Source organism: Stegostoma tigrinum, chromosome 9 (genome assembly GCF_030684315.1).
Source record: "Stegostoma tigrinum isolate sSteTig4 chromosome 9, sSteTig4.hap1, whole genome shotgun sequence".
Taxonomy (NCBI): domain Eukaryota; kingdom Metazoa; phylum Chordata; class Chondrichthyes; order Orectolobiformes; family Stegostomatidae; genus Stegostoma; species Stegostoma tigrinum.
The window spans coordinates 55,681,077-55,705,673 of NC_081362.1; the positions used below are offsets into that span (position 1 = coordinate 55,681,077).

At 39.1% G+C, this 24,597-nt stretch overlaps 1 protein-coding gene across 8 annotated transcripts in view; it reads right to left on the bottom strand.

Moving 5' to 3' along the window:
- angel2 (angel homolog 2 (Drosophila)) overlaps positions 1–24,348 on the bottom strand; it is a 42,601-nt gene extending 18,253 nt beyond the window's left edge. Inside the window, exons 1-4 of one of the 8 annotated variants that reach the window (XM_059648565.1) lie at positions 23,797–23,940; positions 22,189–22,292; positions 19,575–20,068; positions 12,741–12,994 (exon numbers count right to left, since the gene is read on the bottom strand). In XM_059648565.1, the coding sequence (XP_059504548.1) occupies positions 12,741–12,994; positions 19,575–20,068; positions 22,189–22,253 (813 nt within the window). In that variant the 5' untranslated portion in view covers positions 22,254–22,292; positions 23,797–23,940. Of the gene's footprint in view, positions 1–12,740; positions 12,995–19,574; positions 20,069–21,399; positions 21,470–22,188; positions 22,296–22,778; positions 22,849–23,796; positions 23,941–24,242 lie in introns of those variants that run through there. The other 7 variants (XM_059648567.1, XM_048536781.2, XM_059648568.1 and 4 more) reach the window with 7 other exon arrangements.
- Between the last annotated feature and the right edge of the window lie 249 nt (positions 24,349–24,597).

Consider the following 24,597-nt stretch of genomic DNA (forward strand, 5'->3'; position numbering starts at 1 on the left):
CTACCCCAGAGGCTGACACCTTGGTGGGAATTGTAGATATTGAGTGGGGGTATATGATGTCATGAGCACCTCACAGCAATCACCCAGCAGCTGTCGGAGGAAGAAGTGGCCTAGGCTGCTGTCACTCTGAGGGCTGTAACAGATGAGCATCTGCTCAGCTCAAGGCAGGAGATGACTCTTTGAGTCGACAATCAGAGCTTCATTCAAATGCATCAGAGGCAGACAGGCAGATGAGACACAAGAGCCCTTCATCGACCAGACGGTGCATTGATGTAGCAAATTCTGCAATTATCTGTCTGTCATTGACAGCCAGGCCAAACCCCCTCAAAAGCTGCTGGAGAGGACATCTTCAGAACTGACTGTAGCTGGAAAAAAGTTGGTACACATGCTGAAGACGGAGTGGGGAGGGGGGGTGGTGTGGTAGTAAATGATAGATTGAGATAGGGTCCAGAGAGAGAGAAAAACAGTTGGACAGACAAAGAATTGGGTAAAGTGAGCTAGGAAGAATCAACAGTTGCTGATGGGGACCATCAGTGACTGACAATAGGTTGTTTGTGGTGGCAGCCCACGTGATGACAAGGTCTGGTGTGTGAGGATTAGGGTAAGGACATGGGAGATAGAGTCCTGAAGGCTGCAGGGTCCCCCAGTGGATAATGAGATTCTGTTAGTCTAGCTTGCACTGAGCTTCGCTCAAGCACTATAGCAACCCACAGACAGTTATGTCAACCAGGGAACACGGTGGTGCATTGAAGTGGCAAGCAACAGGAAGCTCAGGGTCATTTTTACCAAACATCCCTCATGTTTGGCTCTATTTGTGTGCAAAAGGTATCTATATCAAAGAGGTGTCCAACACTGCTGTGCGAGGAGACACAACACACAAAGAGGGCCACCTCAGCCTGATGTCCTCATCATCCCCAACATCTACACCTCACACCCCAAAAATGTTGTATATTTCAATAAGGTTGCCTTTCATTCTTCAAAATTTCAATGAGTACAGGCACCCTAGTCAATATCTCCAATTAAGACAGTCCCTCCATACCTGGTATTAGCCCTGACAACATTCTCTGGACTGCCTGTAATGCAAGCGTATAATTCCTTAGATAACAGGCCCAAAACCATTTGCAATATTCCAGCCGTGGTCTGGATTGTGCCTTGTATAGGTTTAGTAAAACCTCCCTGCTTTTAGGCATATTCTAGTTACCTTGTTCAGAGATGTTATTATACACCTTAGGAGCAGGCGTGACTTGAAACCAAGCTTGGCTCAGAGGTAGGGACACTACCGCTGCACCACAAGCAACACCGTACAATATTGATACAGTACCCTTGATAACGAAGTGTGGGGCTGGATGAACACACCAGGCCAAGCAACATCTTAGGAGCACAAAAGTTGACAAAAGAAAATTATTTTCTGATGAAGGGTCTAGGCCCGAAACGTCAGCTTTTGTGCTGCTAAGATGCTGCTTGGCCTGCTGTGTTCATCCAGCCCCACACTTTGTTATCAAGGGTACTGTATCAATATTGTACGGTGTTGCTTTTGCCACCCTCAGTACTGGCTCTGAGCAGTGTTTGATGCAGAGGAGTAGGGAAAATCAGATGATAATCAGCAGGAGGTTTCCTTTCAAATGTTTGACCTGATGCTATTAAATTCAATGGGATAAAGAGCTTCTTGAGCAATTTGATTGGAAAGATTGAAGCAATATTTTGTGCTTTCAATGCAATGAACTATTGACCATAAAGACTATAATGTCATCATTGTAACCTCACATCCATGCCGTAGTGAATTACAAGTTTTACTATTCCAATGTCCCATGAATTGTTTGAGAATTTTCAAACCTCTAAACTTCAGTTCACACATTCAGTTCTGCAGACCATGTCCTTTTAGACGTGACACCCTGGTAACACCTATGGTAATAATATTCTGGTAATAGTAACGACATTTTGTGCTCCAGAATTAGGCATGCCCCTAGCCAGTTACAATCTATCTAGTAATGTATCAAAATTGCCCAGAAGTGTCCTGTACGCAAAAAGCTGGACAATATCACACAATCAATTAGCATTCTATCAGTCTACCACTGATTATCAGCAATGTGATGGAAGGGTTCACTGACAGTGCGATCACATGGAAATTGCAAAGAAATAACCTGCAAAGGAAATGTAAAAAGAATGTCATTTCAGCTGTAAGATGTCACTGCCGCAGTTTGTCAGGGTCCAACAGCTACAGTTGCTTCATCAATAACCTTCATTGTAAGGGCAGAAGGAGGGATGTTTGCTGTGGTTGCACAACATTCTGCACCATTCATGACTCCTCAGATACTGAAGCCGTCTGGATCCACCTGAAGCAAGACCTGTACTACGTCGAGGCTTGGGCTGACCAATGGCAAGCAACATTAACATCATACGATGGCCATCTCCAACAGAGAGAATCTAACCATTGCTCCTTGACATACAATGGCATTACCATAATCAAATTGCCCATTAAGCATATCTTGGGGGTTACTACTAACCAGAAACCGGTACAGACGAGCTGTATAACCCGTGGTTGCAAGATCAGGTCAGAGGCTAGGAATTCTGTGGTAGGTAACTCCTATCCAGTCTTCCCAATGCCTGTGTACTGTCTACAAGGCACAAGTTATGAATGTGATGGAATGCTCTCCACTTGCCTGGATGGGTACAGTTCCAACAATTCTTAACTTAAACTTAACATCATCCAGAAAAAAAAATCAGCAAACTTAATTGGTACCACAACCTTCAGCCCTACTATCAGGCAGCAACAGTACAATTATAAAAGGCACTGCAGTAACTCATCAAGGCTCCTTTGACAGTACCTTCCAAAACACACAACTTGTTTCAACTAAAGGTCAAGGGCAGTAGATCCATAAGAACATGATCATCTGCAAGTTCACGGACCAAGGCACACACAGAGTCGCAGAGTCATACATCACAGAAACAGACCCTTCGGTCCAACCAGTCCATGCCAAACATATTCCCAGTAAATTAGTCTCACTTGCCTGCTCCTGGCAAATCTTTACTATTCATGTACTTATCCAAGATTTTTTTTAATAATCCTGACTTGAAACTCTAAACAACATTCCTTTATTTCTGTTGGGACAAAATCCTGTAACGCTCTTCCTCACAGCACTGTGGACGTTCCTACATCCCAACGACTGCAGCTGTTCAAGGCGGCAGTTCATTGCCACATTCTCCAAGGCAATTAGGGATGGAAAATAAATGGTGGTTGAGTCAGCATCATTCAGATGTCAAAAACAAATATTTTTTTAAAAATGCAGCGCATCCACGACTGAAGTGAGACAAGCAATCTTACACTTCAGGTCGAGACAGGATGTGTAATGGAGAAGCACTGCTGCTCACCAGTCACTCCTTCCCTATCTACATCTTATCCACATGGCAGCCTCTTAGAACCGAGACTTCCATTCTCTCACAAGTTGCCTGCTTCTCTCTTCAGTAGTTTTGTCTCAGAATGTGAGGTTAGAAGCATTAGGGAGAAAGAATGACAGTAGTCAGACAGGAGGTAGAGATTACAGGAGGAAAATACTCATCCCTTGAATTTAATAATCACAAGCTTCTATGGCTTCACCCCTATATCTGTAATGACCTCCAGTACTAAAACTATCCCACAACTCTGTGTTTCTCCAATTCTCTAATTCCTCCAATCAGATCAGCCTTTGGGTGGAATGGGTGCAAACTTCTGGCTCGAGGTGCACATCAATAGTGTCAACGTCACCAACTTCCTGGCCTACTTTGGAGAGATATTCAAGAGATATCTCTCTTGATATCTCTTAACAGAGATATGTCTTGAATATCTCTCCTAATCATATGTAGATGTAGGGCATCGATTTTAGTTTCACATATAGGGAGTGATACTTTTTGACAGCGCAGTGTGGCTGAGTTAGGAGGTATATAATAGTAATCCTTCACTTTGTAAATAAATCTGAAGCTGAGTAAAGATTAGCTCCAGTGGCTTTCTGGACAGAACTAAAGGGTGCTATACAAATGGAAGTTGTTGCTGCTGCAATGGTTTATGAGCAGATAAATGGGATGAAGTCAATTGATCTTACAGAGCAATGATCAAATTGCTTTTGCTGCTGTAAATTTTTAATGACAGACAGACTACAAGCAGACACAGATTAGATAAGTACAGAAGATAAGTGATAAATGCAATTTATTGCAGAATGATATATCCTGAAAGAGAATTGACGGTATGTGGGGGGTTGAGGAGGGAATGAAAGGCACTGAAGCTTGTGGGTAAACAGAGCCACCTACTGTTATAAATGCATGATGACTAGAAAATTGCTGTGCAGATAGTGCCAAGAAATAGGCCTAAAGAAGTCAAAGTGTAAGTAAGAGCATTACTTAAATAAGAGCATGACTTAAGAAAGAGCAGTTGCCAATAAATGGGAGGGATAAGGAAATTATTTTGTACAATCAGGAGAAACCTACAGCAAGGATATGGCAAAGACATATAAAAAACCCCCCCAGATATTCAACAAAACTTTCTCTTCCCTTTCCTACTCACTGAAGTCCTGGTGTAGTTTAACCCTCTGCTTCAAAATAGTTAATTATGAAACAATCTGGACATTCTAAAGATTCTCTCATGTAAACAAACTGCCATAAATCAAGCCTTTGGTACAAATTCTACTAAAGTCGAAGGAATACATAACTATGTCAGAGACAATAATTTGGGAAAAAATTTAAAAGTTGTACTGGCTGCTACCTCATCATTACAGCAAAGAGTTCAGTGCACTAAAAATGAAGATTTATGATAATATACCTGAAGATGATAGAAATCAGATGGAACAGTAGATTAGATCTATTTGAAATGTCTCCATTGAACCTTAAAACTTGAGACCTACTCCAGTCTAAAATTTTGATGATTACATCTTCCTGTTAATTTCTCATACCCACTTTCTACTTCATTCCCTTCTCGTATGGAGCTGTTATCCCACTTTTCTTTTGCTATTTTACAATCAGACCACAGTGATTCTTCTCTATCACTTTGCAATTTCAACTTTGTTTTACTAAACAATAGAAGTATTCAGTGTATGAAACCCATCTGTTATAGTTGGATGACCCTCAAATTGAGGATGGCATCTACTCATGTTGTGAAGTTCTGCTCTGGGTCTTCTCGTGACAGAACAGGCGAACTCTTGATTTACAGATCTTTGAGGATATGGTTCAGACTGTCCCATGAGGTAAGTGAATCTCAAATACAGGATATGCTTTCTTTTCTTTGCTTCTCTGCTAAAATGATGATTTTAACTAAAATTAAAAGATACAAAGAGTGGTGCAGCATGATGCACAAGTTGTTGTTATTTTGAACAACTGGTAGCCAACTCCTTCTACACATTAATGCCAGCGCTGCTGCACTTCAAGGAGAACGTAAGAGGATGAATGAATTGTTTTATTCATTCTCCCTGAATTGTTGGCCATTTGAGAACTGAGGATAGAATCTTCTGGTATCCAGATACAGTGGATTGGATACTCTAATTGGTTTGTTGGTTGTTTAGCCTGAATGCTTGAGGAGCTGATTTCAAAAATGAGATGAGCATTTGTTTCTGCATTTAACTACAACATATTGGGTTGTGAGAGAGAAACCACAGGGTCTTGAAGAAGCAGGTTAACAAGTTAAATATGTTAACAGATCATTTTTGAAAGAGTGTTTAGTCTGTAACTAGTTTCAAAGGCTTCTTGTAACTCACAAGTGGAAATAAGACAACAACACTTATTTGAGGGGCTTAAGAAGCCACAGGAAAATATCCCTGTAAATCTTGAAACGTCTTACTTGCTTCCTTGCATGAAAATCTTTTGCGCACTGTACTTGTTCCAAGACTTAATTTCTGTACTTTTCTAATGTGTTTGATGGTGACTTTTACTAATTGGTGGGTTTCTTTTTCACTCTGTATCCATGACATTTCAAGCTAGCATGGATGCTGTTTTATGTTACGTTTCAGAGGAGTACTCTGATGATCAGTAAAAGCAGAAGCATAGACAGCTGCACTGGCTGCATCACTAGTTCTAACAGGAAAGGTATTTGAAAGGAATTCGGGGATTTACATTTACATATTACATCAATTGAACCCTTTTAACAGTATCTTACAGTTGTTTAGTACATCCTCATGTGGTGTGACCCTTTGATCTTTTACTTATAAATTTTGTGTCTGATACTACCTCTCTCACTAACATTTGAAGAGGGAGTAAGACTCCAAAAGCCTGTGTTTTCAAATAACCCTGTTGGACAATAAGCTGGTGTCGTGTCATTTCCCAATCCAAAACCAGCACCTCTATGTCATCCTTAGCAGCAGCAGTATTCTCCTTAAAGATACTGTTTTACAGTGTCATATGACAGATGAAAATTCCAAAGTATGACAGACATTATTCCTTTTTAAATCTAAAATGTGTACAGTAAAAGAAATCTGCTGCAGCCAAAAAAAAATGACTGCACATAAAAGTTCAGCTTCTGTGTGGAGAAGTCCTGTTTGCGACCCATGGAATGTCCCGGTGAGGAATCTGAAGTTGAGAATGGGATTACTTTAGCAGCCTCTGGGAAAGAATAGTATCTGTAGAAACTTAAACCAGAGAGGGAAAATAACGGGGAAGCACAACAAGTTGGCTGATTATCTATCCCTCTCCTTTCAGCAGAATTTGCATATTTTGGCCTTTCAAGTTAGGGCTAAAAACCAATTGCAACATTAATCTGGGTGCATTAGTGGCCTGTGTGGAATAATGTGCTTTAAGGTCATGGCACTGAGAACAGCCATTTGAAGACTCCTGTGCCACTGTGCTCTTTAAGGTTCCTTCCAGGAATTGTTGGATTTCACAGTCAGCTGCTTACAAAGCAAGGGAAAAGACACTCACTCACTCAGTGCTGACAGTCAGCCACCGTCAAAAAGAGCCAGGAAAAATAGTTTCAAATCAGCTTACAAAGTCAAGAATCTCAAAATTGACTGTTACACTACAATACCAAGATGACTATGACAGCCAACCTAAGGACAAAATGTTTAGCTATCTGTTCTTCACAAATAAATTCGGAGATTGATCTGTATTTTTTTTAAGTTTTACCATCTTAGATTTGCTTCTTAATTCTAATCTGTATATATGTGTTGCATTAATATTTTTTCTTGTGTCGAGTACATAAACACATTTTTTTGTTTATTCAAGAAAGCTGATTAAATTTGTTCATTTTAACAAAAAAGTGCTGGAGAAACTCAGCAGGTCTGGCAACATCGACAGAAAAAGAAAGTTAATGACTTGAATCCGATATGACTCGTATTACTGTTAACTGTTTCTCCCGCCACTAATGTTGCCAGATCTGCTGAGTTCCTCCAGCCCTTTCTCTTTTCATTTCAGATCACCAGCATTTGCTGTACTTTGCTTTTTTCAAGAAATTCATTTGAGTCTGGAAGTTGGGTATCCATTAGAAAAGGGATCGTTTTTAAAAGACTAACCTGTTGGGATCAACCAAGGGGAGAGGTGAATGATCAAGATCGGCCAGACCACCCCATCTCAACCGGGTCACTAACAGTTAGAGGTATCTCATTTAGAAAAACAAATTGGGAACCTCACCTGGGGACTAGTTGCAACAGCAGGAGGCGATAATCGGGGCGATGCAGACATGGGGTTACTGGTAGAGCTTGAGCTTCCTGGACATGACTGACCATCTATTTCTCAGGAAGCTCAGGATTCACAAAAGGTTCTTGACAGAGATTTGCAATCTACTGGAATAAGCTGTGCTGCCAACTAGAACTGGTGGCCATGCTCTCCCAGAGGCTGTTAAAGTGACACTATCCTTAGTTTCTTTAAGGTTCCTTCCAGGAATTGTTGGATTTCACAGTCAGTTGCTTACAAATGCTTTACACAGGTGACAGTTGCCATGTTGGCTATGGCTGGCAATTTTAAACTGAAAGCTACAACGCTCGTCAAATGAGAAGGTAGTCTGGTCTCCTTTTCTGCCTGCGTGTGGTAATCAAGACATTTCAGATTACTCAGGAGTGTTCATTAAGTGTAAGGGTTTCCAGTTCAAAATTTCACAGGCGGGATGCAACCATAAAAACATATTTACACGAGTGTGCAAACTCCCAGGGAGTGGCCATGATGCACTTGCCTTGTGTCAGTTTATTTTCTGAGTTCTTTAAACCACAGAAAGCATGTAGACCCGGCTTCTTGCAAACGAGAACTAGCCACTACAAATATAGTATGTAGCATTTGTGAGGAACCCAAGCAATAATGCCACAATTGATGCTAAATAAGATCATAAGACTAAGGAGCAAAAGTAGACTTTCTGCCCATCAAGCCAGCTCCACCTTTCAATCAGATACTGGCTGATCTGACAATCATCAACTTTTTGGCCTTTTCCTTATAATCTTTGATTCCCCTACTGATTAGAAAAAAGTCAGTCTTAGCCTTGAATATACTTAATGAACTAGACACCCAGCATTCTGCAGTAAAGAAGCCCATAGATTCACCACGCTCTGGGAGAAGAAATTCCTTCTCATCTCTACCTTAAAACATGCAACCCTGTATGCTGAGGTTATGCTCTCTGGTCTCAGATAGACACTTCCACAGGAGGAAACAATCTTTCTGCATCTACCATGTCAAGTCATCCGAGAATCTTGAGTGTTTCAATGAAGTTGACAATCAATCATTCTTCTAAACTCAGTGCAGGCTCAAACTTTTAATCCTTGCCTCATAAGACAGTCCTCCATGTGTGAAACAGCCTAGTGAAACTTCTTTGAAATGCCTGCAACACCAGTATATCTTCCCACAGATAAGGGACCTAAATCTGTTCATAGTTTTTCAACAGTGGCCTGACTCCTGCATTCTATAGCTTTTGAAAGCCTCCCAATCTAGAATCAGTGACCAGCATTGTAAGAAACACACTTGGATGTGAAGCAATCAGACAGGAGGAACGCGAGCTCAGGGTACTATGACATTTAAAAAAAAAAGTGTGCACTACTTCCTATCTTGGAAATTGCACTCCAACAGAGATCACATTCTGGTGATGACTACAGCATCCTTGAATAGTCTCAGCAAGGTCACAGAGACTTAACCAATAGAGCTCATTGTTCTTGGGTACAAAAGGTATATATTTGTCAGGACTCATGTCAATGATTTTCATTTACACTGGGTTTTAAAAGTTGTTGATTTCCAACTAGTATTGTGAACAGCCCAAATGGAACTAGGAAAGTCCCATTCAATCCAGGTCACCTGGGATCCCACATTTAATTTAATTTATTTGAACAGCTGCAACTACAGTAATCATGTATCCCCTACTTTTGTCCCAACCTACCAGCATCATCAAAACGCTGCCTTTGAGCCTTTCTCCTTTTTGATACCCTTGAGTTATAAGCTGACCAGGCAATCATGCAAGAATAGGAATTAGAAGAGGGAAGGAAAGTCGAGGACGGGGAAATACTGTCATTCACTCTTAACTGACATAGTATATAGCCTATTGGGCAGCTGTACAGGCAGGATCTGTAGATGTTCTGTCATAGATGAAATCTTTGAGAAGGTGGCCTAGGAGAGAATGCTGAAAGGGTTCGTACACATATTTTGGTGCATTGCTAGGTTTGTTAAAATGCTGGAATCACTGTCAAGAAACATGGAAGATTCCAACACCATTTGGTTCGGGGCTTTGATCAGGATTCGTAACTTTTTTGGCTTGTTGGCCAAAGTTTCCGTTTCCACTGCAACACGAGCAGAAGTTCGATATGACAAGATATGAGCTAACAAATGGTATGCTGAAGCTGCACTTCAGGAGTTTTGACAACATCTGTTCTGATGAAAAGTCACCTGACATGAAACATTAGCTCTGTTTTCTCCCTGCAGATATTGCCAGACCTCCTGAGATTCTCCAGCAATTTCTGTTGTTGAATGAGAGAGATCATAGGTGAGCGTTGTACGCCATGTGGCTGTTATTTAATTTCATCATCAAATAGCTCAGAGGTTACCAACTCTGATTATCAGACAGGCCAGGAACTGTCAAAACTGCTAATCTCCAGCTTCTCCTCCTCTACGATAGTATCAGGGTTGCTGAGGCACAACACTAATCCTCTACCTAGTTTGTTCTATGCTGTCTTTTTCTGAAAAGAGAGAACGAGGAAGCTTTGAGAGAGAGTAATGGCACATATTGAATGGACTGATGACGAACATCTGATGAACAGGACTATCGGGGGACAAGCAATATTAAGAGGAGGTTGAGTGCCTGTGGTGGATGCATTGATAGTGACATGTGGAAATGTACAAAGAGGGAATCATACACTTGCAGTTAAGTTAGTGTGAGAAGTGATGTGCTGGGCTATGCTTAAAACTGCATATTTCCTATCAAAGTCCAGATACATCTTCATACCCTCATTAGCAGGGTCTTCTGCTCCTGTAGGCATCAGATCTAGAGGGGGATCAGTAAAGTGGGGCAAAGACTTGCATGTTTTGACTTCACAATGACAATCCTTTTGTTCCCATCCATTAAGTGTCCTTTGGGAAACCTGGAAATCAAAAGTAAATTCAGTGGCTAGGTTGAAAACCCAATGATGGATGCATTGTAATCTCCTGCGGGTCCCCTTTGCACTCAGTTGTACAGCAGCACATTACCACATTAAAATGTCCCTCAAAGTAACAAATTCTGGGCATCATAATTCAGAAATTATGTCAAGTCTTAGAGAAGGAGCATAGGAGATTTACTAGATTGGTGCAAGGGATGAAAGGCTTCAATTACGTGAAGATATCCTAGAAGAAGGGTAAGACTTGATACAGCTATTTGAAATTAGGGAAGTGTTTGAACACAGTAAATAGGTTGAAATTGTTTCCAGTAGTAGAAGGATCAGCAGCTAGAGGGCACAGGTGTAAGGTAACAAACAAAAAGACCAAAACAAAAAAAAGATTCAACAGTACATTATAAAGCAAATCAGATCAAAAATTTGTATGGAAAAAGAGCAGGCAAGTGGACTAACTGAATAGCTCTTTCAAAGCATTAGTGCAGATACGACAACCAATTTGCCTCGTTTTGTAATGTATCATTCTATCACCCTTAGTTGGCATACACGAGTCCCCTGTACTGTTATGGTCTAAAACAAAAAAAAATCTAATTTATTTAGTTTCCAGTTCTGATAAAAAGAGTCTGTACCCAAAGTACAGATATATCCATTTGCCTTTACATAAACTGGGAAACTGAAAGATTGGTTACATACTTCTACTACTTGATTTGTTTCTTCTCTTGAGAAAATACAAGGCTTTTAAAATTAGCTTTTAAAGTATGAATATAATTACTTGCTTGCTCCTCTCACTTCAATTTGCAAAATAACCAAAAATAAAACAAAGAAGAGTAGATGCTGAGATCTGAAACAAAAATACAAATTGCTGGAGAAACTCAGCAGGTCTGGCAGCAACTGTGGACAGAAAGCAGAGTTAAAGCTTTGAGTCCAGTGACCCTTCATCAGAACTCAGAACATTCCATTCTACTGGCACAAGTAACCATTTGATTTGCATCTGCTTTTATTCTCTTAAGGAATATTAAAGTTTAAGAATAGGAATAATGAATGTGAATGGGGATAATACTGCCAATCAGGGTTCTTGTGGCGCAGTGACCTTCAAGTCAGTTTGGAAAAAGGGTCACTGGACTCAAAATTTTGACTTTGCTTTCTACCCACAGATTCTGCCAGATCCACTAAGTTTCTTCAGTAATTTCTGTTTTTTTTGTCACAAAATACCCATTTTGCCTAATATCTTAAGCATTTGTTTTCCAATTGTGAAAAAGAAGCTGTAATAATAATAATATAAAAAATAGGGGAGGAACAGGCCATATGACCCTTCATGGCTGATGTAACCTTGGCCTCAATTTCCATTGTTCTGTCCTGATTAAGTCATTAAACTGTTTCCCTGTCAAGCTATAATACCGGAACATGTAACAGATTGACTTGCATCTGCCCTCTTCCCTAAATTAACATTCAAATTTAAGAATAACAAGTCAATAAATGTGAAGGGGCATAATTCTACCATTCAGGGCTCTTGTGGTGCAATGATAGTGTCCCTACCTCCAAGCCAGTTCTGAAGAAGGGTCACTAGACTTGAAATGCTAATTTTGTTTGCTGTCCACAGGCACGATCAGACTGGTCAGCTTCTCCAGCAATTGCTGCTTTTGTTTCACATTTTCAGCATCCGGAGTTCATTATTTTATTATATTCCAAGTCCTGAGGTTCAAGTTCTACCTGTTCCAGAGGTGTGTATAATATGTCTGAGCAGGTTGATTAAAATAATACTCTCTCAGTCAATAGTGCAGTTCTACTGAACATATGCAAGTGTCTCTTTCCACTTATCCCACTCACAAACAATCTTTTTTCTTTATTTATTTTCTCTTTTAGTTCAGATATACAGGCAAGTTCACAAGCATGAGTGTCCTTTGCTTACCTGAGTAACTTCGTTTTTAAGTAAAAATTCCAATATCCTGCATCATCTCAGGGAAAACTCAAAATGCAAATCAACCCTGTCCTTACCTGATGGCTACATTTTTGCACCTTTTCAGTCTGGATGAGTGATTAGAAATGAGCATGAATCTTAACTGATTCTTCCTTAGGTTCAGGAAATTGAGACAAATTAGTTTCCCTCCTTCCTGTTGACGGAGTAGATATCAGCTTTGGGAATTTCCTGGTTTGTGCGGGATATTAGCATGGAATTCATGTACACTAAACCTTTAGGAAGATGTACAGAACGCATTTAATTGAACTACTTACATCTGCATCCAATTGTTTCAGTTCCTTAAGGATGTTGGGAAATCGGAATCCCCATTGCAACAAGGGCTGACTGCAATGTTTATACAAGTGACTATTGTCCTCCAACAAATCCTGCGCCAGAATATTGTACGACATCACTGAAAAATCAAAACCTTCTTTCTGTTTTCCACTTGAAGTCTCTTTTGATTCACTAGTACCTTGGCTGCTCTTGTACAATGAAGTAAAATCCTCCCATTTCCTATGTACTGCCCCTACTGGAAAGAGATTACAAATGAGAAAAACTAAATCACAGAATTCTACATCAGAATTAGACAACAATATTATATGCTAATTTTTCATTGAGATCCTAGTTATTAGGTAGTATCTTAATAGGCATAGCTCAGAACATTTCAAATTGCAGTGATGAATTCTTAAATAATGTGTATCACTGTGGTTTTAGGCACATTGCAATGGATAGGGGAGGCCAACAATTTCCCACAGAGAGAGAAGAGAGAGAAAAACACGCCCACCTTGGGCATTATGCATAAATCTCTTAATTTGCAGTGATAGAATCCCCTAATTAATGCCCGAGAACAGATCTACTCTTGGATGAAAAAGGCAATTGTTTGAGAAGTATTGAAAAAAATCTTGCAAATATAGAATCTAGTAAACTAGTATCAACCTCATTTACTTCTAGTCCCTGGAGCTTAATTTCGGATGAACTGCAGCAGCTTAAATAAGGAAGAACCTTGGCAGCACAGTTAGTTTACTGTCATAATATCACATAACTTACAACTTATTCTATAGAGAACTTTAACATAATAAAATGCAACACACTTCATAGGAATATCATAAAGCAAAATACGACACAAAGCCACATGAGGCGGCATTAGGTCAGATGTTAAAAAGCTTCATCACGCACAAATTGTGAGGAGCAATTTGAAGGAGAAAAGAAAGATGGAGAGGTAGAGTAGTTTAGATAGGGAATTCCGAAATCTTTGGTGCTGAGGAAACTTAAGGGGATAGCCACAAATGGCAGCAAGATTCAATTCCAGGATGTTCAAAAAGTAGAATTAGATAAAAGCGGATATCTCAAAAGGGCACTGGAGCTGGAGGTTATAGTGATACAGAAAAGATATAGAGATATTTAGAAAAAAAGAGTGAGATTTACAAAAATCAAGACACTACTTGACATGACTTTGAACTACCGTTCCATCACTCCGAAAAGGTCAAATTCCTGGCATTCCCTTCCTAACAGCAGTGAATATCCCTACATCCCAAAAACTGCAGCAGCTCAACAAGGCAGCTCACCATCACTTCCTCTATTGCAACTTTGGAATGGCAATAAGTGCTGCTCTAGCCAGTGACACTAATTTTCCATGACTACATGTTTTTAAAAAAAAATGTAGAGCAGTGAGCAAAGGGACCACTGATAAATGGATCCTAGACTGAATTGTTACACAGACAGCAGAGTTTGAATGAAGGTAAGTCTACGCAGGATAGAATGTGGGAGACCAGCCCTGGGTGTGTTGGAATAATCAAATTCAAAGATAATATATGTATTGATGGTTTCACAACCAGGTGAGATAAGACAGGAGCAAAATCACACTATGTTATAGAGGTGGAAGTGGATGCCTTAATAATGATGCAAACATGTGATTGGGAGGTCATCTCAGGGTTAAACACAAAACCAAGATTGTGAACAAACTGAATCTCAGATTGTTGCCAGGAGAGAAATTCAGTTGGTAGCCAAGGAATAGGGTTTGCAGTGAGGCCAAAAACAATGGGCTTCATTCTTCACGATACTTTAAATTTCTGCTCACTCCAGTGCTGGATATCAGATAAGCAGTCTGATAACAACAATGGAGGGCTCAAGAGAAGTGGTGGAGGTCAAGTTAAAAATGTCAGACACATTATTGCTTCGCAAGGGTGTAAATCTTGGATAATTCTTTAAAAATACTTAACCATTCCAGAAAAGTATTAATAATTCTTTTGAGAGTTATGAGGCCACATCAAGAATGAGAAGTCTGGCCACAGGTTTTTATTAATACAGTTGCCAGATGGCCTTGTCATGAATGCTTGGCTGAGTTCCAAAGACCATTTGTATAATCTGCTCATCAGCGGTCTGATGAGAACTTAGCTTTGCTGACTGACATCTTCATGATAAATTCTCATTCCTTAAATATATGATGTTTCAATATATGCGCTTATTTAGACAAGAATAAGCAGTATGACACAGAGGAAAGCTTCTGTTACTGATACAGATGAATAGCTGTGATTGACTTTAACAGGATAACAAAAGAAACACCCCACCCTCAGATATTTTTCTTTTCAATGTGTACTTTAAGCACTTATCACTAATGTTATATGGCTAACTTTTCAGTACTTAATTCATACTATGTGATCGGGCATGGAGCATTGAGCTGGGAGCGGTGAGGTGACTTAGCATATGAGTATGCAAGAAGACATACAGCATGTGAGGGGGTAGTGTAAGACTTTTTTTACGCTTACATATCAATAAGTTCCTGAATCTAGAATGTGGTTCACGGCCCATAAACCTTGTACCCTGTAGAAACTGGCTAGTCTCCACTAAAATTGTGGGGGTGTACATGATGCCCGAGGTGCTTACCCCTTTCGTGGAACCTGCCAGTCTATGGACGCAGTGTGCAGGCAAGTTATCCAAATCCTTATCCCACACTAGAAATTGGAATGAAGATGGGAACCTCAGAATCCACCATTTTTAAAAATCTCTGAAGTTGACCCAACTGAACAAAAATCGAGGTCCTCAGTTTTTTTTTTAAACCCAAAATGCCTCAGTAGCCTTTATGAAACTTGAACTCTCTCTGGTTCTCCATCTTGACAACCTTCAAATATTTAATCCATTTGATTCCAGTGTTTAAGTCATTACATTCTCCGCCATCTCTCGATCCTGTTACTTGCTATTTTAGCCTTCAGAAGAACTGGCCCTGCTCTTGGAATTCACGCACAACATACTCTGCCTTTAAAAGTCATTATAAAATTTCTTTTTAATCATAGTTCTCAAAATGCCCAAATTCTACCTGCTGTTTATTTGCATTGTGAACTATTGTTGGACTACTTTGTTAAAAGCTTTAAATTTATAAGGCTTAAAATGTCTAAGCAACACCATAACTTGATAACATCTTTTATGGATGCTTGTAGCACACGTGTAACACCATTCCACTAAATGCATAACCAGATGCAACTTAAAAGTTTCTTAGTGATTACTCATACATACCACCTTAAATGGTATGAACTGTCCACAAAAAAACAAGTGCCATTCCAGAATAATCCTGCTAGATCATCCCTAGGTTTATGACCATCATCACATCATAGGCAAATTCTCCAGGTTTTAAGTCAATAATGGACGTCACTAACCGTGAGGCACCCAAATAGAAATCCAAAAAGACAGACAACCTAGGTTGCAGGTTATGTTCACAAGTTGGTAGTTAAGAGTCTCACATCATGTTACCACTATGATTATTTATTGGGCCATGTACAACTTCAAACATTTACGAGACTTAGCTAAGCCCTTTTTCCTATTTCTCAACATAATATTAAAATGCACAAATTCAAGATTAGACACAGGCATGCTGGTATATTGCAGCAAGTGATGGTACATCCATTAGACATACAAAAGCTAAGCATATGTGGCACTACTGAACTCTAGGGTATTGTTAACCTAACTGAGAACTGTACTATCTGTAGTAACCTTGGAGGGCACTAGTACTTTTGATAGTTATGAGACAACATTCTTGAAGACCTCAAAGTCAAAGTCGGCAAAACGCAACATCCTTATTACAGAAACAATTACACCCAACGGCATATAGCACCAGAGAGAACGGAAAGGAGGGCAAACATATCCAACCAAACTGCAAACTGGATGTCTTTCTTCACATTACATCATGAAGCCCAATACATTTATGCACTCCAGCCCTTACTGGACCTTAGGAAACTAAATTTATTTTAAAATACGTTCAAAACTGACACTATAGCACACTCCGAAGTAATTGATCTAAGGAATGGTAGCTACATCAATTTAAACAGTGCTTACTTTGACACCCATTCAATCTGATTTCTCACTCTTCAGTTACAAACGCTATCTACCAGAATGAGATGTTTCAGGGCCACAATACATTCACAGAAGTTTATCAATTGCAGTTGCACACTTAAAGATTTAGCATCCATTTGTAACCATATTTCGGTCACTAGTTGGTCAGGTAGTTGAAAACGTGCTCTCAGGACCTGACTAGAATTTTATAAACACTTAGCAAGAACACATTTTTGGAGTGCAACTTTGTTTGGCCCAAAGACGGGAGCTTTCAGAATGACACTACAAATTCACTTGCCATAAAATACCAACTAAACATGTGTGGTCAGGGTCACCATGTCTTGTGGGTTATATCTTCTCCCATAGTTGGAGATGGGGAAAGGAGGGTGGAAAAACAAAATCAGATTCTACAGAATCTGAATATTACAAACTCACTAGATTACCGAACCTCTACAACCAAGATATATTTGTTAATAGGAATGAACATTCATGGTCTGCAGTTATCATGGCAGTGAAGAAACATTTACTTCAAAAGCATGCATTGGCAGACAGTATAAGCCAGCTAATGATGAAATTACCGGTGAGGTTCGTGCTACTCTGTTAAATAAGTGTAAATAGCAGAGCAGTTCAAGCAAGACTAAATGCATATATCGAAATCTCAATGTCCAAGGTGCTGCTTTTTTGCTGTTAACTTTGCACTATCTGACTCACAGTTGGAATGCATGAATTGTTAGAAAGTTGTTGCATCTGCACTGTGGATACAAACTAAACTCGCCACAGGAAGTTGTGTTATCGCTATAAGCACAAGACATCTTTGAATGGCAATCATTAATTACTACCAACAATCCTCACTACCACTAAGATGGTCCTTATCAAAGCACAAAGTACACATTTGTATTTATGGCCAGAGTAACTTATCCCCCCCCAAGCCTTCTGACACAGTGCACGACAGCCTTTCCAACTCTATTGCTCAGCTTGGTGTACATGCCTTTTGCTAGGTTCTATGATCATCTTTCAGGCTATAGCAGGAGAATAACATTCAAAAGCTTCCCTTCTCAATTCTGTACCATTATTTTTGCAGTCCCTCAACAATCTATCATAGACCCCAACTATTTTTTATTCAAACGCTGCCAAATGGTGACAGAAACTGAATAAACATCGTGCTCCACTGGAATTCTGCGCTGTTGCTATTTGTCACACTGATATTCCAACATCCAATAGTGGATGAGCAGACACTCCCTTCATCTAAATGGTGGAAAACATTTGATGGAAGTGAATTTACTGTGAATTCACTAGTCTGCAATGTCTGTTTGTGATGATGACTCTTTGCGTGTAGAATTATATGTCAGGTACTGTGCAAAAAGAATTTGTTGCTAACATATCTGAGCTAATTTACCTCTAGTAAATTAATGCATTCCTCTTGCATGTTGTGGCTTTACACTCAGTGAAGGATTGATAAATTATTGATGGCATTGATGAATTTTTCTAATTCTGGTTTGAGAATGGAAATGCACTATATGTGAACAGATTGGCAGAAAGTATCATTATTACGTGACAGCTTCACCTAATAAAGGAGTTAATGAGAATGAAAAAGTAGTCACAAAAACTAAAACGTGTCTCCCAAATTCAAAAAGTAACTCTCAGGAAGAGCATTTGGAAAAAGATCTGCACCCAGTGTGATTGCCCCTTTTTCCAAATGCCCCTGTGTATGTTTTGACATTTGAAGGGGCAAGTGATGTATAAACAACATGCAATTTAAACAAAAAATTAAGAGTCAGAAAAGGGCTTCTTTTTAGGGCGGAGGAAGAGAACATTCTGAATCTGGAATATTAAGTTCAACCGATTATATTAACTTGTAGTGATTCCCAAGATGCTTGCTTGCTGTGATCAAAGTTTAAGCGGTCTTTAATTCCCAAGGTCTGACTATCTCGATTCCAAGACTGTAATATGACTAACGTGGTGAAATTGTGCTATTGCTGAAGGATCTGAATGGATAATAGCGTGCAAGAAAGTGCTCTAGATAAGGTTCAACATTAACTTGGTATTGTCAAATTTGTAATGAATGCACTGTATTGCCTAATGCCTTTTAAATTGAGAAGTTGACAGTGATAAGATTGTTTTGGTAATGTAAGGGTTGGAAAATGGAGAACTAGCTAATGTAAGATGAACAAATAGCACAATGAGAAGTGATGAATAGCCGACTGCCGCACCTCAAGGGAGCTGGTTTGGCCGACCTGGTAATTGGCTCATTGCTGAGTCTCAAGAAGGCAGGTTTGACCTATGATCTTGTGGGTGGCAAGCACAGAGTCAGGTATAAGGAACTAAGTTCTGACATGATAACTCTCTGGTTGAGGATTAAATTGGCTGAACACTACTTGGAGTCTGGAAGGATGGAACTGATCATTCCCTCGATCGGATTCGTGTAAAAGCCCAGGCAACCCCAAACATGTGGTCACTGGAGTGTAAGTCTGATTGAGTTTAAGATTCTATGTGAGTTCTGAGTAAGTGCATTATGTACAAATAATTATTTGAGAGCCCTGCATTTTTGATATCCAGTGTAAACCCCTATTCCAAAAAGGGGATAGTAATTTACCAAATAAGTCATTTTAATTGGTTATACCTGCTTCAATTGTAGACTATGAGAAAAGGAAGCCCTCTTGCTATAACTGGCAAATAGATTTCAAATGGAATTACCATTATTTTTAATCGATGTTATTGTAAGTTATTACTTTCTTTCATATTTACTCCAAAACTAGTTCTCTGTATTAAACTTTAAACGGTTTTACCTTTTGTGTATTTAGTTTCTTGATCTTCAATCACGTTGGAGACACATGAATTTCCCATTTCATTTCCGGGAAAGGTAACGCAGCCAGTATTTTCATGCGTTGCACGACTTCCGTTTTCTGATTCGGTAATGCTCTCTTCTTCCTGATTTGTTTGATCATACTTTCTTCGTTTAGCTTGAGGTTGGCTGTCAACTGGCTCCATAGAACAACCAGATGATTGATTTATTGAGTAAGAACTGAAAGCTTGGTGTAAAGATCTGCCTCTTGTCCATGAACCACTATGAAAAGTCAGCAGTGGGTTCCTATGGCAAAGTGGTCTCCAATGGAATGGGAAGTGGTTTCCAAAACCATGCAGACTTGAAGTTTCAGGAGCAAAACTGGATGGCCACCGAGAACAGGGAAAGAACGAGGTCCTATGGAACCATTGCGGTATCTCTGAGCGGACAATGCAACTCCTGCCAAAACTCTGCAGGTGGTGAGTAAGCATGTGGTGGCTAGAAAACATAAATTACCCACTTAATGTTTCGTGGAGCATATTTCTTCATCAAAACAAATAAATAGCGTAACTTACATCTAAGTGTAATACATCTTAAAATGCATTAATGGATTTTTATCATACTAATGTTAAAAAGTTGTAACAAATGTTGTCAACTTGCAAAAATACCGTAACTTTTAAATATGACCACTGAGGCTGTTATATCATCGTATTATTGATTAATCTGTTTGATTTTTAATCAGGGTTTACAGGGCATAGTACAGTACAAGTAGATTTTCAAGATCTAATTTCTGAATCGACCTTCAAAACTTGCTACTTTATCAGGGGAGGAATGAATAAAATATCAAATTAGAGGGTACATATTGATGTGGAAGGTGTAAATAAAGAAAATATAGAAATTACGAAAGGATGGGGGACTGCTGCAGAAATAGTGCAACAAACACTTCATATACAGGGCATCAAATAAAAATATGGTGCTGTCAGCATATATTTGCATTACAGTGTTGGAATTGATGCGCCTAAATTTTTCTGAAAATACCACAAATTATTCTTACTTTTACCTTAAGTTTGCATCAAGACAACCGAGCATGGTATGGACAGGATGGTGTTTTCTTGCCCTTTTTGTGCCAATAATTGTCCTCAAAAATCTAAATATCCTACTCTTAAGTTTTGTTGGCAGGCTCAACATAAATAAGAAGTTACTGCAAATCTGTACACCTCTTTACAGGTTTGGTGTTTCTCCAAACAGCTAAATGAAATGATTTTTTTTGTCAATTTTTATCCCTTTTAAAAACTGCAATATAAATAATGGACAATTATCTAAATCTACTTCATAAATTGAAACAGTATACTGCTGTTTTTTCAAGGCAAGGCAGGATACTAAATTTACCATCTCAATACTGCCTGTATTCCAAAGGAAAAAACTCTGATGCCTATCCTATTTACTGAACTCACTAATGACCTTTGTTAAGATATTTACAGAGCGAACACACAACTGCGAAAATGAAATAAACACAAAAGACATTATGGAACCAAAAATATCGATTTAAAGAAAAATATACTGCAAGTCATGACCAAAGCTGAAGGTTTGTTTTAATCATAGCAAGTGCACCTAAACGATTAGAAGTTAAAAATAAAATGTTTATCATATTGCTGTGTAAGATCTTGATGTATGTAACTGTCATTACATTTCTTACATCCCAAACAGTGATCTCATTTGACAATACTGTGGGGCATTTTGAAGCTGTAAAAAGGATTGTGTAAATGCAAGTTCTTTCTTTAACAAAAATGAAGCATTGACAAGGATGTCAAGTTACTAGCAGGGCATACCACTCATCTGATCATTCAATATGGCCAAATAGCTGTTCAATCCTGTAGAAAGTTCTGTGTTTCATGTTACCTGCACACAGTTAATATGTAACAGAGATTAAAAGATAGTTCAATTAATATAATCTTTACATAACAATATATAGCTTGAAATTGATGAACACATTTCAAGATTTGCAGTTCTGGTAGAGCCAAATTATTAACTGCTCCACAATCCACTGATGCTATTGGACCTGCAGAGTCATTATTTGTTTCTTATTTCTACATTCTATATCTCTGTTTAAATAGGCAGGCCATGATTATAGACGGAATAAGAAAAGAACAAATACGGAATGTGGAAGCCAAATAATGAGCACGTTGTATTAACCAGTCATTGTGATTGCATAATCAGTTTACTTTTGTAATTTCACCCTACTTTTTCTGTTCATACGCTGTGTATTAGCTTAATAACAGATTGGTATGCTGTTCATATCAAACTGAGAGGGATTAAAAAAAAGTGTATTGAGAAAGATGCGTTAGCTTGGATTCCCATTCTCTTTGGTTTTAAGCATTTAAGCTAAAAATATATCAACGGCATATCATCGTCACATTGGTTTACTGTCACTCACTGCTGAGGAACACATAGGGTTAGCTGTCCCCCATTAACTCAACAATTCCAGAAGGTGACTGACAAGAGGAAGAAAAACAGTGATAGGCACTACAAAGTGTCACCCTTTGTGCTAATTTGTAAGGCCTTTCCACTCTAAAGATTATGTTAAAGCATGTGGATATTAACACTATGCAAGCTCCTACCCTCTTAAATTCTGTGTATTCAGCCTAGCAGAGTACCCAAAAGGTGTGAATCGGTTGACATTCATTCTTCAAGAACTGCAGCAGAAACTTTGTTCTTCCAGAAGCTACTGAATCAAACCCATAAGACAATATACACAAATAAATTAAAACAAAAAAATCCAAGTCATAGCAAATATTTATTTCATTTATTCTTTCATGGGATATTGGCATCACTGGCCTTTGTTGTCAAACTTTAATTGCCCTTCAAAAGGAATGGGGCAGGCAGTGAGTTGCCTTCTGATCTGTTCTCGTCCATTTAGTGCAGGTACATCTGCAGTGCTGTTAGGACTTTTCCCTTTAGTTTGATAAAACAGAATGGTTTGCTAGTCCATTTTAGATGGCAGTTAAATGTCAACCACAAAGTTGTAGCTCTGTAGTCACATATGACCAGACCTGATATGGACAGCACCTAACCAAATGGACGGTTTCATGGTCACAATTACTGAGGCGAGCTTTCACTTGTTCAATTAATTGAAAGTGCACCTACTACCATTCAACCAGATTTACACCAGCATTCCCTGGTTATTAACCCAGGTCTCTGGATTACTAACCTATAATCGAAATAGACCATCATCACACTTCAAATTCATTAGTCTTTATTCTTGGAAGGTCCGTGGAATTCTGAACAAGATTTACCAAGACAATGTATCAGGAAATTAAATTCAAAGCAAACTGCATTTATTTTCGTGCAAAAGCACATCAAAGATATAATGCAACCAAAATCAGCATCTTAGTTTGACTCTATGAATGGCAGTCAACTGCTGAGCCGCATGAAAAACAAATCAGTAAATTAGCCATAGTCCAAAAAAGGACTAGAAGCATTTCTCTCCATTTAGAAAAATTGTTTATATATAACACTTGAGGATACCACTCAGCGATGACAGGGCAAGACCTCAAAGAGCTACAACAAAGATTCAGTGAAAAAAAATCCGTGCTCTTCTATTTAGCTTTTCAAAAGACCATCTGATCCTCTGCTGTAACCATTTCTAGACTGGTTAAATGTGAAGGCCCGGCAATAAAAGATTTGCTTTGAAACAGTACTTTTCATCACCACTGAACATCTTAAAAGCGCTATGGAACTAATGAAGCCCTGTCCCGTAATACTGGAATTACAACATTCCTCCAAACATTAATGTGATAACGAACACTTTTTACATGTTGATTTAAGGCACAGATGTCACGAACATCCCCGCAGCTCCCCTAACAGTGCGTTGGTATTTCAGTGATAATGGGAACTGCAGATGATGGAGAATCCAAGATAACAAAGTGTGGAGCTGGATGAACACAGCAGGCCAAACAGCATCTCAGGAGCACAAAAGCTGACGTTTCGGGCCTAGACCCTTCATCAGAAAATAATTTTCTTTTGTCAGTTTTTGTGCTCTTGGAATGCTGCTTGGCCTCCTGCGTTCATCCAGCTCCACACTTTGTTACGTTGGTATTTCAGTACTGATTTTTATGCTGCAGCGCCCAGTTTGGTAATTGAACTTCTGAATCAGAGGCCAGAACACGGCTGACACTACCCAATGAGTAATAGGATACACATTTAAAAACATATCAACCACCACTTACGGTGTCACAAACAGGAATCTAATACATTCGAATCAAAACCCATATTATTGGTACTAATTAACTAATCCAGAATAGTGATTTAAAGCCCTGATTGATGCCACTGCTGCCGGGTCCAGGCCTCAACCTCGAGCTTCCTGCCTCTGGTCGAAGGTCGCACAATGACCCGGGGGGGGGGCAGCATCCTGGGAGTTGTAGTTCCAAAATCCAGCAACTGCCGCTTCTAGACAACGGGGCTTTGCCATCCTGAAAACTACAACACTATGGTGCGCAACAATCCTCGCGCCATTCCTACGGCAATTCTCAAGGTTCAACATGGTAGAAAAGAAAACGCAGCGCACTCCGTTAAACATCGAAATTCGGGCCCTTGTACAAACCACTATCAGGGAGATTAAAAAAAATAAGAATCAGTATCCACATAAAGATATAATTTTTTTAAATTAACTTACACGTAGAAGTACATATTGCTGAGTAAATGTTAATGTAACGACGTTGACTGTTCCAGCATAGATGATATTTGAATGAGACTTTCTTCTATCCCGTTAACCAATACTAGTCTCCCAAGAAATCCCAACTCTGTTGAAGAGGTGCCTTCTGTTAGAAGGGCGTGCTTAACACCGAGGCACATGCACTAGATTTCGTTTCTGTATAGGCTTAGTCATCGTTATATTCTTTTTAAATCAAATACTCACCCTGGCATTTGTGTTTTTTTTTGTTCTATCAGACATTTTAAAAAACACGTTAATTTGTACTTTACATTTTGAACGAATGCCGTTTGATTATAACTATGAAATATGTGTGATT